This window comes from Lynx rufus, unplaced genomic scaffold, assembly GCF_022079265.1.
Source record: "Lynx rufus isolate CCGP_SWC_20201006 ecotype Redwood Valley unplaced genomic scaffold, mLynRuf1.p SCAF_21, whole genome shotgun sequence".
NCBI lineage: Eukaryota > Metazoa > Chordata > Mammalia > Carnivora > Felidae > Lynx > Lynx rufus.
Genome location: NW_025814836.1, coordinates 25494940 through 25508704, shown reverse-complemented (window position 1 = coordinate 25508704; position 13765 = coordinate 25494940). Strand labels below are relative to the sequence as shown.

The window sequence follows — 13765 nt, the reverse complement described above, 5'->3', positions numbered from 1 at the left end:
ACTCCCCAAACACTTAACCAATGGACCCTTACCCATAACATAAACAGTCAATTACACATATTTTATATGTCCTATGTATTATATACTGTCTTCTCATAATAAAGTAAGCTAGAGGAAAGAAATGCTATTAAAAAAATCATAAGGGGGGGTGCCTGAGTGCTTTAGTCAGTTAAGCATCCGGTTCTTAATTTCAGCTCAGGTCATGATTCCATGGTCTGGGATCAAGCCCCACATTGGGCTATGTGTTGCTTTGGGATTCTCTCTCCATTTCCCTCTGTCCCTTCCCTGCTCATGCACGTGTGTGCACGCACGTGTGTTCTCTCTCTCTAAAAAAAAAAGAAAAGGAAAGAAAATCATCAGGAAAAAAATACATTTACAGTGCCACACTGCAAAAATCCACATGTAAGTCGACCCACATAGTTCAAACCCATGTTGTTCAAGAGTCAACTGTACTAGAAAATAGCATTTTTTTTTGAAAAAAGGTAACTTCCTCATTTTGATGGAGGTGTGGGAAAGAGGGTGGGCTTCAGGACTGCTTTGGATGGCAAATCAGTACTGAATTTCGGAAATGAAATTTGACCAAAGAAATTCAATGCCTTCGATGTGCCTCCTGGCCCAGAAATTCCACCCCAACAAATGTGTCCAGTCTACACAGAGATGTGTAATTTGACATTTTCCACAGTTCCTTTTTTATCATAGTGAATGATTAGGAACAAGTTGCAGACAGCCAGAAAGATCTTTCTAAAATGTAATCATGATGGTGAACGGATAAGGAAGATACGGTGTGTGTGCACACACACACACATATATACACACATACATACACAAATGGAATATTACTCAGCCATCAAAAAGAGTGAAATCTTGTGGGGCACCTGGGTGGCTCAGTCGGTTAAGCGTCCAACTTCAGCTCAGGTCATGATCTCATGGTTCATGGGTTCAAGCCCCACATCAGGCTCTGTGCTGACAGCTCAGAGCCTGGAGCCTGCTTCGGATTCTGTCTCTCTGTCCCTCTTCCACTCACACTCTCTGACCCTCTCTCAAAATAAGTAAACATTAAATAAATGAACACAAACTGAAATAAATGAACATAAAATGAAATAAATGAAAATAAACATTAAATAAATAAACATTAAAAAAAGAATGCAATCTTGCCATTAGCAACAACATGGATGGAACTAGAGTGTATTATGCTAAGCGAAATAAGTCAGTCAGAGAAAGACAGATACCATATGATTTCACTCATGCGTGGAATTTAAGAAACACCACCGATGAACATAGAAGGAAAGGAAAACTAAGATAAAAACAGAGAGGGAGGCAAACCATAAGTGACTCTTAAATCCAGAAAACAAACTGAAGGTTGCTCGAGGGGTGTTGGGTGGGGGGGATGGGCTAGACAGATGATGGGCATCGAGGAGGGCACTTGTTGGGACGCGCACTGGGTGTTGTATGTAAGCGATGAATCACTAAATCCTATTCCTGAAACCATTATTACACTATATGTTAACGAATCTGGATTTAAATAAAATTTAAAAATAAATAAATAAAATAGGGTGTAATCATGATGGCCTCACTTGTGAAAACCTCCCACTTTCTCCAAACAAAGTCCCAGTTCCTTAGTGAACCGAGAAGTTTTCCAAGACCTGCTTAAGCTCCCCGCTGTATCCTTGCTGCCATTACCAGCCTCTCTCCCCCACCGGCCCCTCCCCACACTCCGGACGTCAGCATCCAGGCGTGGCCAGCCGGCCTGCACACAATCCCACGTACTTGACGTGCGGCTCTTCTGATGCCCGTGTGCATCTCAAGACCATCTCAAGTTCGCGTAGGTCCTGAAGGCAGGTCCTCGGACCAACCTACGGATGCGCGCAGCTTGGAGTCAGGTCACGTAAGGCAAAACTAAAGCGCTTCCTAAAATCACGTGCCAGAGAATCACCGTCTACCACTTAACAGCCCTGAAGGGCTGGGCAATTCCCTAACCTCTTCTGTGCCTTGCTTTCTTCCCCGCTAAAGTGAGGGTAATAATTACACCTCTTCGTGGGGACACTGTTGGAATTAAGTGAGCTAACCCGCCACATAGGCACCTGGCACAAACGACGTCCTCAGTATTAGCCGTTACTGCTCTTGCAGGAAAACCAGATGTCTCAAAGAAGACATACTTAGATGGTAGCAGATACAGCTTCCACAAATGGAGAAGCGAACACAGCAGTGAGGAAAACACCCAAAGCGCTCCAAACCCGCCCTGTTTCCTTGGTTTCCGTCTATGAAAAATGGGAGAATGGGGCGACCCAGCTGCGGAAGCATCGCGAACCCCAAAGACAGTCGCAGGCCTCCCGGGAAGGCCTTTGAGAACAAGGATAACCGTATCGACTGTCAACACGTTCCCCAGCGGAAAGCTAAGAAGGTCAAAACTGTAGTTCCCCTGGCTTAGCTTTATAAGCTGTAATTTTTATTTTCCTTATTAAAAAAAATAAATAAAGCTTTAGAACATCCACTCCCTGTGTAAATTCAGAGCCCAGGCCACGGGAAACCACAGAGGCAGAAATATTTATCTTCTCCAGGAGGGTTTGGCAGGCTTTGCTCGAGGGATCTGAAATATAGCTGCGTTCGCCTTCCCCTCCGTTGTCAACAAGGGAGCGTCCCCAAACCACAAAGGACAGTGGTTATAAAGGGATGGACTGGAAGCTGAGGTATGCTGCGGTCCTGTTTGGAAATGGAGGGAATGGACGGAGTCAGAAGTGGTGGGAGGGAGGAAACTATAAACTTCGCACCAGACAGCCAGGAACCTGCCAGCAGCGTGAATTATAAAGGAAAATTGCATAGCGACCACAGAGGGAGGGAGGGAGGGAGGGAGAGACAGAGAGAGAGAGAGGAAGTGGGGAGGAGGCCGGGAACAGGTGCGTGCAGGCTCATTCTTCCATGCTGGAGAGACACGAGTGGGGTCTTTCTGCAGGAAAGGGCACATGAGCTCTGCTCAGGGAGTCAGGGGAGGAGGGCACCACCAGCAAAGGCAGGCGGACTGATGGATAAGCAGGCTTGGAATGAATACGAGGCCCGGACCTCCTGGAGCTTCCAATAAAATGAACGGCGGTAGACCGGGGGCGGGGGGGGGGGGGGGTGGGCGAGGGGGGGGGTTCCTGGGTGACTCAGGTGGCTGCGTGTCCGACTCTTGATTTCTGCTCAGGTCATGATCTCACAGCTTGTGGGTTCGAGCCCCCGCGTCGGGCTCTGTGCTGACAGCTCAGAGCCTGGAGCCTGTTTCTCATTCTGTGCCTCCCTCTCTCTCTGCCCCTCCCCTGTTTGCGCTCGCGCGCGCTCTCTCTCTCTCTCTCTCTCTCTCTCTCTCTCTCTCAAAAATAAATAAATAAATCAATAAATCATAAACATTAAACATAAATAAATAAAAATAAAAAATTTAGAAAAGGAGAAAATGGATGGGATTTTCAGACCTTGAAAGGGACCCTTCGGACTCTCTGATCTAGTGGTTCCCAAACTCGGATGCTCCCTCCCTAGTCACTTGGGGTGCTTGCTAAAAACGCTGGTGGCAGATTCATAGAGACGGAAAGTCGAATCGAGGTGCTGGGGGCTGGGGGGGGGCCAGTAGGGGGATATGGGGAGTTAGCACTTAACGGGTACAGAGTGTATGTTGGGGGAGATGAAGCGGTTCTGGAGGTGGGTGGTGGGGCTGGTCGCACAACGGCATCAGTGTAGTTTAAGGCCGCTAAACCGTACCCTTAGAAATGGTTAAAGAGGTAATTTTTAAGATTGAAGTGCGGCTGACATATGACATTCTAGCTGCTTCCGGAGTGCATCAGAGCGGGCTGATATTTTTACATGTTACGGAACGATGCCCACGATGGGCATCAGCACCGTCGGTCACCACGCAAAGTTACGAACGATGATGGACTCTGTTCCCTGTTCATCCCCGTGGCTTGTTTATTTTATAGCTGGAAGTTTGCACCTCTTCATCCCTTTCACCTATTTTGTCATGCATGTTTTACCACACACACACCAAAAGGTATCTGGCAGAGCCGAAAACGTTCTAGTGACTAAGCCCCACCCCCCAGCGTCTGCCACTCGGGGCCCAGAAATCTGCGATTACATAGCACCACAAGTGGTTCTGATGAAAGCGCGTCACCTACACTCGAATAAGAAAATTAGTACAAGGGGAGCGTGGACGTGAGTGGCAGCTTCACGAAGGCCAGGCACGACCAGCAGCTCCATGTGGCTGGAACGTCCCACTCAAGGCAAAGCAAGAAAGTGGTTAGGGATGAGGCCGGGAGCCAGGAAGGGGGATGGCCCCTGCTAAGTCTGGTTGGCCTTGTGAACGAGTGTAAATATCCGGGTGATGGGGAACCTCTGGGGTATTCGCAACATTGGAAGGAAAGAATCAGATTTGTGCCTTGGCTGGTCTAGTCCAAGAGCTGTGGAATGGGTAGGTTCGAAGGGACTGAGGGGGAAGCGAATCAGGAGGCTGTTGGAAGGGTGAGTTCAGGACCTGGAGAGGATGGTGGGAGGGAAGGGAGGGAAGGAGCTGGAATGGAGACAGATTTTGGTGGATATGACTGGCACAGCCGGTGGTTAACGACATATAAGGGAAGAACGAGAGACAGGCAAGAATGACTCCAAGCTTGCGGTTTGGGGAGCTGGACAGCAATCCCATTAGCCAAGAGAGGACACACAGAAGGAGTAGCCATCATGATCTCGTTGTGTTCTGGGGACAGAAGAACCTGGTAGGATGTGTCACCCCAGTCTGACAACTCTATAGCCTTCCCGGCATGACAACCACACTCCCTTTTGAGTGTCTCAAATCTCTCTCTTTCCTTCGCTTACAGAATCACAGGAGATTGGAGTGGGGAGAAGGTTCCAGTAACGCTGAGCCCAATATCCTTCTTGTACAGTTGGGAGGTGCAGACATGTTAACTGACCTGTGTACGATCCTTATTACCTTGTTAATATATTTAAGGTCATCCTAGCTTCAAATAAAAACAATTAAAAATCAAACATACATATAACCGCTTCTTTCCATCAACTTGACTACCAATCTTTACTTGTTCTTCAGTCGTCAAATACCCACTTCCTTCTGACTGGGAATTCATTTCTTAAATCTCTGCAATGTTTACTTCTCTACCCTTTCAGTGATCCTACCCTAACATTAACTGGAAAAGACTCTTGTCCATCTAAATAGTATTTCCTCAGTCCACATAGCTTCTCCTTGGCTTTCTATGAGATCTGCAACTCTCCTTAAACCCTATACTGCCTTGGTCTTTACAACTGTGGTCCTTCCTTGTGTCCCCTCCTTCCTCTTCTCATTACTCCTTCTCCTGCATTACCCACTTCTTGTGACCCCCCCCCCTTCCTCTAGATCACCAAGCTTCAGTCATGAGCCCAGAACCCCTCTCTCTTCAGTTAGTTACTCTGGGGTTATTCAGAAGAAACCACTGGGTTCACTTCCAGGCCCGACAGTAGTCCACGTGGAAAAGTTCTTTCTGCGCATGTCCTACGTGGGATGTGCCAGTTCTCTTGGCCCGCATTGCTAGAGGCATGGTGCCTTCTCATAGAGAAGTAATCCACATTCCTCAGGGGCTCACTGGGCTGGTCCCCAGTTGGAAAGGACATTGATAAATGAGCGTGTTCTGAAAACAGCAATGAGGTTGGTAAGGGATCTAAAAACAACACATGAAAACCACTGGAAAACGCTAAGAGTGATGAGCCCAGGAAAGGCTGCACTCTTGTGATCCAGCTTTCTTCAAATTTGTGAAAACCCGTCACGTGGGATGGGGCATAGATGTGGGTTTTTGTGGGTTGTTTTCCTGTTTCAGAAATCTGAAATTTGAAGGAGGTATATTTAGCTCAACAGGGGCAAAAAAATCTTGCCTATAACTCCTGAGGCTCAATAGAAGGATGAGCTGTCTCTCAATGCAGGGAGCTCTGTCTGTTGCTGAAGGTGCTGAGGAAGAAAGACTTGCTCTGAGCTGGAGACCAGCCATATTGAGATCCCTTTTCCTAGAACACTCTAGGGATTGCCCCCTTGGTAAACAGGCTGTCAGCGCCACAGACTTCACGTATGTGATAGGGACTCAGCTGTCCTGTCCAATTACTCGAGTCTGTCATTGGTCCTGCTGCTCTTCTAGACTCCTAGATGAAAAATCTCAGGGTGCCTTTGCTTCCTTGCTCTCTTTAGGTCCGTACCCTCGGCTTCCGGAAGGTGTCTCTGGTTTACTCCTAATTCTCCATTTCCACTGACACCATTCCACCCCAGACTTGCCAAATCACATGTGGATAGAAGTCATTAGATTTTTAAGTAGGAATGGACCGTGGAGAGATCGAGTTCAGCCTGCTCCTTTCATAGGTAAGGAGAATGAGACGCAGAAAAATTAAAGACTTGTCTACGGTCACACAGTTCAAAGTGGCGGTTCTAGGCTCCAAGATGCAGAGTGCCATATTCTTTCCACTGCTCCTTCCCACAGCGGCTCCAGGGTTTCTCCTTATAATCACGTGGGCCACCCTGATACATTTCAAGTAAATTGGTTTTATAGAGGTTGGCCATGACTTAACCATGGAATGACTGATTGATCTGTACAAGGTTGTCATGGTCCTTGGTCAAATCAAACGTGTTAATCTAGATCTAGGAATTACCCCCAATCTCTTAATTGTAACAGACCACTGGGTCTGCTTTGAGTTAACACACACTGTTCTTTTATGTGCTTCTCACAGATAATGCCAAAGTAGAACTGCTGAATTGTGAAATAAAGAAGACTTCCAGCCAGCTCGAGCTCTCTAGAGTCTGAAAATTCAGGTCATTTGGATTTGAAATGTATCATTGTGTTCCAATAAGTACAAAAATTACATAGATCATGTTAACTGGCTATGCCCTGATTACACCCATAAAAGGCCCTGGACTCACGATGGTTCTTCGGTTGCTCTTCTGGGCTCTTCTAGTTCCTGGGCTTGTTTCAGCCACGGTAATTTAGCTTCCACTGGGCTTTTTTCTAAGAAAAAGGGAACACAAACAACAAGCTTAAAGCAGCTGGATACATGATCGCTATTTGCGAAAGGTTTCATCGATAAAGCAGTCACGCTTTTCGAATGCAAAGTGGGGTCTTTTGTCACAGGACCTGAAGCGGCTTCTGGAGTGAACCAAACATTTCTGTCGTGTATTGTTTTCATTTACACATTATCCCAGTGCAACCAGATGATCCCATAGCACAGTTGAAGATGTTCTCGAAGCGAGCATAAAAATGCCTTTTATATAAAAAAAATATATAACCTTCTATAAACCAATACCAATCTCTGTTGTTTACATATTAAACCTCTTCAACCGTATCAGCTTGCTCTCTTTTGCCACAAATCCCCCTTGCCCAAGAATAAAGAGATCGATGGGGAAAATCAAATAACGTAGATGTTTAGAAAACTGGGAGGAGGTTTTACTCAAACTTTTATTGGTGTAGTTGTCACGGGAGCTGATTGCCGATTACGCCCATCACGCGGGAGCAAGATGCGCGCTCCTTTCTGTGCTTTTAAGCCTCGTAAGACGTGAAGAAAGGAACACACTAGGTTATGAAATGAGAAAGGAAATTTTGGGCTGCTTCAGGGAAATCACAGACCCTGAGGCAGTGGCTGTGAAAGAACTGTCAAGTGCACAAGGCAGGAGGAAAGACTTCACCGACGACATCCTTGCACCTCGTGGGGCAACCACGTAGCTTTTCTGAAGGGCGGACACAGTAAATAAGTATTTGTGAAACGGTTGACAATGAGGCTCTATGTATGGATAATGAACTCAGAAAAATGAAGGAGAATTGTACCATCCTTTCTAAAGGACTAAGGAAGACTTCTTGGGACCAACCAGTGAGGATAATCCTTTTTCCATTTCCAGAAAGGAAATACTTGTCATAAGCGTTGGTAATACCTCACTCAAGTACATGGAAATAACCATGTATGGAAAGGAATGTGTATCCGAGAGATGATGCCAAGACTTCCTGCCCGTGGATGCTACCCATTTCTGCTCATTCCTGGGGAACAAATAGGAATAATAGAAGAAATTCAAAAAGCATCCAGAGATCTGCATTGGGAGCCGAAAGTCTTCATCTACTCCACGGTAGGCAGGCATCAGGACACGTGATAAAGATGATGTTGTCCCTCCCTCAAGAGACATACACTCCAGGGGAAGGTACGTACAAAATACTGCGGGGGAAAAAAGAATGAGAACCCTGGGGGAAATTTCCTCCTCCTCTTTCTCTTTATCCTTCTCCTTTTCTTTTCCCCTTTCTCTTTCTCCTCATCCTCCTTCTTTTTCTTCAAAGCAGGGATTCCATCAGATTATTCTGTGTCCAGCGAGAAATGTTGGTGTGAGCCCAGACAGATAGGAGCCACTCTAAACGTACTGAATCGATAAGCACTCAGCTTCCCCCCGAGATCAATTTATCAAGTGGGTCCAGCTTCTTTACCTGGTGGACAGTCTAACTGCCATCTGTCGGTAAGACGGTTTTCCTAAGACGGTTAAGTTGAAATGTAAATCCTGCGATATTCGAATGAGAGCTGGAAAACACCTCTTGATTTAACTTTAACATGCAACACAAACTTACCTTTCGGTTTGTAGCACGGGATGGGGATGATACATTCTTCTTTGATGTGTAACTTCAGCTGTGGGTTGCAGCCACCAACGTGCTGCCCACGGTGGTTGATACACAGAACGACGCGGTAACGTAACCCTCGGCCACAAGTCACCGTGCACTTCAAAGAAGAAATGAGAAGCCAGTGAAATTCTTGTCCACGAGGAGATCCACAAAGGCGTTAATGACTCAAGCCAAGGAGAGCCCCTGATCTACGTGAGTATTAAACACAAAAGACCATTAGACAAACAGTAGGTAAAGAAGGGGATAGAAGCTGGCTTTCCCTGATTCTTATGTTTCAGGGCCCCTCCCTTTGCAAGGTCTCCGTCCAGTTCTCAACCTGAGAAGTATTTCAGATGAGGCCACAGCCCAAGAAAAACTGAAATGACCCGAAAATTTTCTGTTCGATATGAAAGAGACTTGATATAGGTTTCCTCAAATTTGATTAAATTTGTAATGACATTATCCAAAACAACTTGAGAACATGGGAAAAAGCAACTTTTTTAAACTATTAGTTAAAAAATCAAATTCTGATCAGTCACACTAAAGGATTTTCTTCCCATTCTGTCTACAGAAATCGATCTTGCAAAACTGCGATCACACGAAGAGGCCATCATAGAGTATTCAGCCACAAAGCTCAGGAAAAATACTGTAGAAATATCAAGCAGTTAAAATTAATAAAAACATTTTGCAAGGCACCTGGGTGGCTCAGTCGGTTAAGTCTCCGACTTTGGCTCAGGTCAGGGTCTCATGGCTCGTGGGTTCGAGCCCCGCGTCGGACTCTGTGCTGACAGCTCGGAGCCTGGAGCCTGCTTCAGATTCTGTGTCTCCCTCTCTCTGTACCCACACCCCACCCCCCCGACCTGGCTCATGCTGTCTCACTCTCTCAAAAATAAATATATTAAAAAAACTTTTCTAAATAAACATTTTGCTATTTTGTCTGAATTTTCATGGTTTGTGCTGTATTTTTTTCCTTGAATTATTTATTTATGATTTGGAAGATTCCTTACTGACAAATGGGAGTATTTTCCTGTCATGAAAGTCTCGGATATCATTTCAATTTATGTACATATGTTGGGGAGTACATATGTGTAGAAGTATGTGGTTTTTTTAATTAATAGACTTTATTTTTTAGGACCATTTTATGTTTAGAGAAAACCTGAGCAGACAGTCCAGAGTTCTGCTTTGCCCGCACTCACCCCCATAGTCTCCCTTATAACTGACATCTTGTGTGAGTGTGGTACAATTATTACAACGGAGGAACCAATGCTGCTGTATCGTTTTAACTAAAGTTCACAGTTCACGTTGGGGGTCATTGTCAGTTTTTTAAAATTTTGCAATTGCTTTGCTTATTCTGAGTAAAAATTCACTGAGGTGCCTGATATTTGTATTTTGCATCCTTTCTTCTTCAAAGTCCAAACTGTATACACTTCAGGCCTCCCCAATTCTGGGATCCATCCGAGGGAGGGGCTGAAAGTCCTAGGACATCCACTATGAACAGGTGCGGCCCGCGGGGGTTATCTTACTCATGTCCCAACGCACCTTCAGGTCAGTAGCCTCATTCCCATTCGACAGATGAGCAAATAGGCCACCACCAAAGGACCTTGCTCAAGGTCACACAGTTCCCAAGGGGCATAGCGGATCCATCCTGGAGCCTCTCGTTGCCAAAACCATGACTTTGCCACTGACACATCGAGCTCAAGGACTCTTTCTTAAGTCTGTAGATGTTTCCTACACGGTCACAGACAAGTTTCACAGGACAGGAAGGCCTTTTTTTTAACATACTCACTTCTCCAAAAAGGGAAGGTATCATCAGAGACCAAACAGACGGTTACCAGAGGGGCGGTCGGGGGAGGGGATGGATGAAATAAGGAAAAGGGAATGAGAGTGCACTTCGTCGTGATGTGGAACCAATGAACCACGATACTGTACAACTGAAACTAATATAACACTATGTTAACTCTACTGGAGTTTTTAAAAATAGGGAGTTAAAAAAAAAAGGCTATCAGGAAACCTATCTGATTTCCTCTTGCCATTGAACAAATATTCTAATGAACTGAGTGAGGTTTGAGATTAGACCCTATTTCTGGGAAATCGATTCCCCTACCCCAAGATTTATCAACTTGAAATATATGTGACTGTCAGAGGCTGTTGCGTATCGGCCAAGAAAGAAACAAGAACTCTGCCCAAAGAGAAAGAAAACAGTACGATGGATGATAAGGTATAACCACACCAGGACTGGTCAATCCAAAGGAGTATTGTCTCCTCTCACATAGCACCCCCTCCCCCCCCGGGAAGCTGGACACTTACCCTAATAATGCTGTCGGTATTTACAATTTCCAGAACTCCTCTTTGGAGGAGGAATATATCCTTAATGATAACGAATTCTCATTACTGAGAATGTAGTTGATGTTTGCAAACAAATGAAAAGTATTAAGAGCTGATAAAGGTAAATGAGATGATTTGGTTAGCAACCCCCCTTTTGATACCGTGAGTGACGATAAAGTCACGATATTGATGAGGATGTGGGGTCGTGGTATGAAAGCTCTAAAGCCAACACAAAACATATGGATGGGACTCTTCTAAGAGCTGAAAGTGAGCTCTGCAGGTTATAGAGGTAAAAATGTTGATTTCTGATGATAGATCACAGCGTGACTTTTGGCACATACGTCAGGAGTTCAAGAATGGAATGGCCTTGCTGTAAGAAAATCCGCCTCAGTTCTGTTTACTTATGTGAACAAGTTTTCCTGGTGTGCGCGTGCAAAACAAAACAGAACAAGAAACCAGCAGTAAAAACTAAGAATAAAATTATTGCGGAACCCAGGTCTGAACCCATTCTGGGAATGGACAATTTTTTAAGCCACCCACCCTCATTTTCTGGATTGATTCCAACTGAAAGAGACAGGAAACCATCAAAACCCTAGAGGAGAAAACAGGAAAAGACCTCTCTGACCTTAGCCGTAGCAATTTCTTACTTGACACATCCCCAAAGGCAAGGGAATTAAAAGCAAAAATGAACTATTGGGGCCTTATAAAGATAAAAAGCTTCTGCACTGCAAAGGAAACAATCAACAAAACTAAAAGGCAACCAACAGAATGGGAAAAGATGTTTGCAAATGACATGTCAGACAAAGGGCTAGTATCCAAAATCTATAAAGAACTCACCAAACTCCACACCCGAAAAACAAATAATCCAATCCAGTAAAGAAATGGACAGAAGACATAAATAGACACTTCTCTAAAGAAGACATCCAGAAGGCCAACAGGCACATGAAAAGATGCTCAACGTCGCTCCTCACCAGGGAAACACAAATCATAACCACACTCAGATACCACCTCACGCCAATCAAAGTGGCTAAAATGAACAAATCAGGAGACTATAGATGCTGGAGAGGATGTGGAGAAACGGGAACCCTCTTGCACTGTTGGTGGGAATGCAAACTGGTGCAGCCGGTCTGGAAAACAGTGTGGAGGTTCCTCAAAAAATTAAACATAGACCTACCCTATGACCCAGCAATAGCACTGCTAGGAATTTACCCAAGGGATACAGGAGTGCTGATGCATAGGGGCACTTGTACCCCAATGTTTATAGCAGCACTCTCAACAATAGCCAAATTATGGAAAGAGCCTAAATGTCCATCAACTGACAAATGGATAAAGAAGATGTGGTTTATATACACAATGGAATACTACGTGGCAATGAGAAAGAATGAAATATGGCCTTTTGTAGCAACGTGGATGGAACTGGAGAGTGTGATGCTAAGTGAAATAAGTCACACAGAAAAGGACAGATACCTTATGTTTTCACTCTTATGTGGATCTTGAGAAACTTAACAGAAGACCATGGGGGAGGGGAAGGAAAAAAAAAAGTTAGGGAGGGAGCCAAACCATAAGAGACTCTTAAAGACTGAGAATAAACTGAGGGTTGATGGAGGGTGGGAGGGAGGGGAGGGTGGGTGATGGACATTGAGGAAGGCACCTGTTGGGATCAGCACTGGGTGTGGTATGGAAACTAATTTGACAATAAATTTTATATTTAAAAAATTTACTTTTTATGTGTAATAAGTGTTTACCAAAATTTGAAATATATTTATATTGTTGTGATAATAACAATCCAGGGGAGGGGGAACATTCCTAATACTTAGAGCCTATGGCCACAGGAAATTGAAATAAATTAATTTCAAATAAAATATAACGATTTCAATTGCTATACATATATTCTTGGGAAAAAGTAGAATAGCGTAATCAATAAAAGACTATGGCATAAAGGTACAGTATGCTGGGATAAATTTCTGTGGGGAGAGTGGATTCAGAACGTGAGCTCAAGGGGGAAAAATGCAAACTATCCACAAACTGTTCAAGAAGGACCTCTTCGTGTGCTTTTTAAGGGAAAGATGGCAAAGATAGAAATCATCATGGCATTTACATTCTGCTGAACACATTTTTTTGTTTAAATGCTGTAACACTTTTATTTTAAAATGTCAGCATTCACATGTTAGAAATGACACTCTTTGATACTTTTTACTCAAACTTACAATCAAGACTTTTAGATGTCAATCTAAATAGAGGTGACGGGGTATTTAATTTTGAGAGCACCTTTTAGGGGGTATGTGACAAAAGGATCGATAGCCCCTAGTCAATGTTCGTTCAAATCTGAGGTTACAGTGAAAGTGTCCTGTCCTTAGGGTGCCTGGGTGGCTTAGTCGGTTACGAGTCAGACCCTTGATTTCGGCTCAGGTCTTGATCTCAGGGTCGTGAGTTCAAGCCCTGCATTGGGCTCTGCGCCGGGCAGGGAGACTGCTTAAAAAAAAAAACAAAACAAACTATATCTCAATAAATTAAGAAAATAAAATAAGATAAAAATGAAAAGCAAAGTGTCCGGTCTGGAATCTTACCTGAGACCACTCCATGGCAATCCACTTGGGGCAGTCGAACAGGTTGCAGGTCTGCATGACCTTGGGTTTGGGCGCGTACATGCACTTCCACTCCTCTACCTGTAGTATCTCTCCGTGCATGGACTCCTCCACACACACGAAGCTCCGCCTCTGAATCCCGCCCCCGCAGGACACCGAGCACGCAGTCCAAGGGTTATGTTCCCAGCTCAAAAGCGAACAAATAAAAACACATTATTTATTTGTCATTGGCTTGTCTGTTTC

The 13765-nt window shown here is 44.6% G+C and overlaps 1 protein-coding gene across 1 annotated transcript in view; it reads right to left on the bottom strand.

The window, feature by feature from the left end:
* ADAMTSL3 (ADAMTS like 3) overlaps positions 1-13765 on the bottom strand; it is a 347278-nt gene that overhangs the window by 118496 nt on the left and 215017 nt on the right. The window contains exons 12-14 of the mRNA XM_047086812.1: positions 13505-13709; positions 8583-8730; positions 6905-6989 (exon numbers count right to left, since the gene is read on the bottom strand). Coding sequence (XP_046942768.1) covers positions 6905-6989; positions 8583-8730; positions 13505-13709 — 438 coding nt within the window. The remainder of the gene's footprint in view (positions 1-6904; positions 6990-8582; positions 8731-13504; positions 13710-13765) is intronic.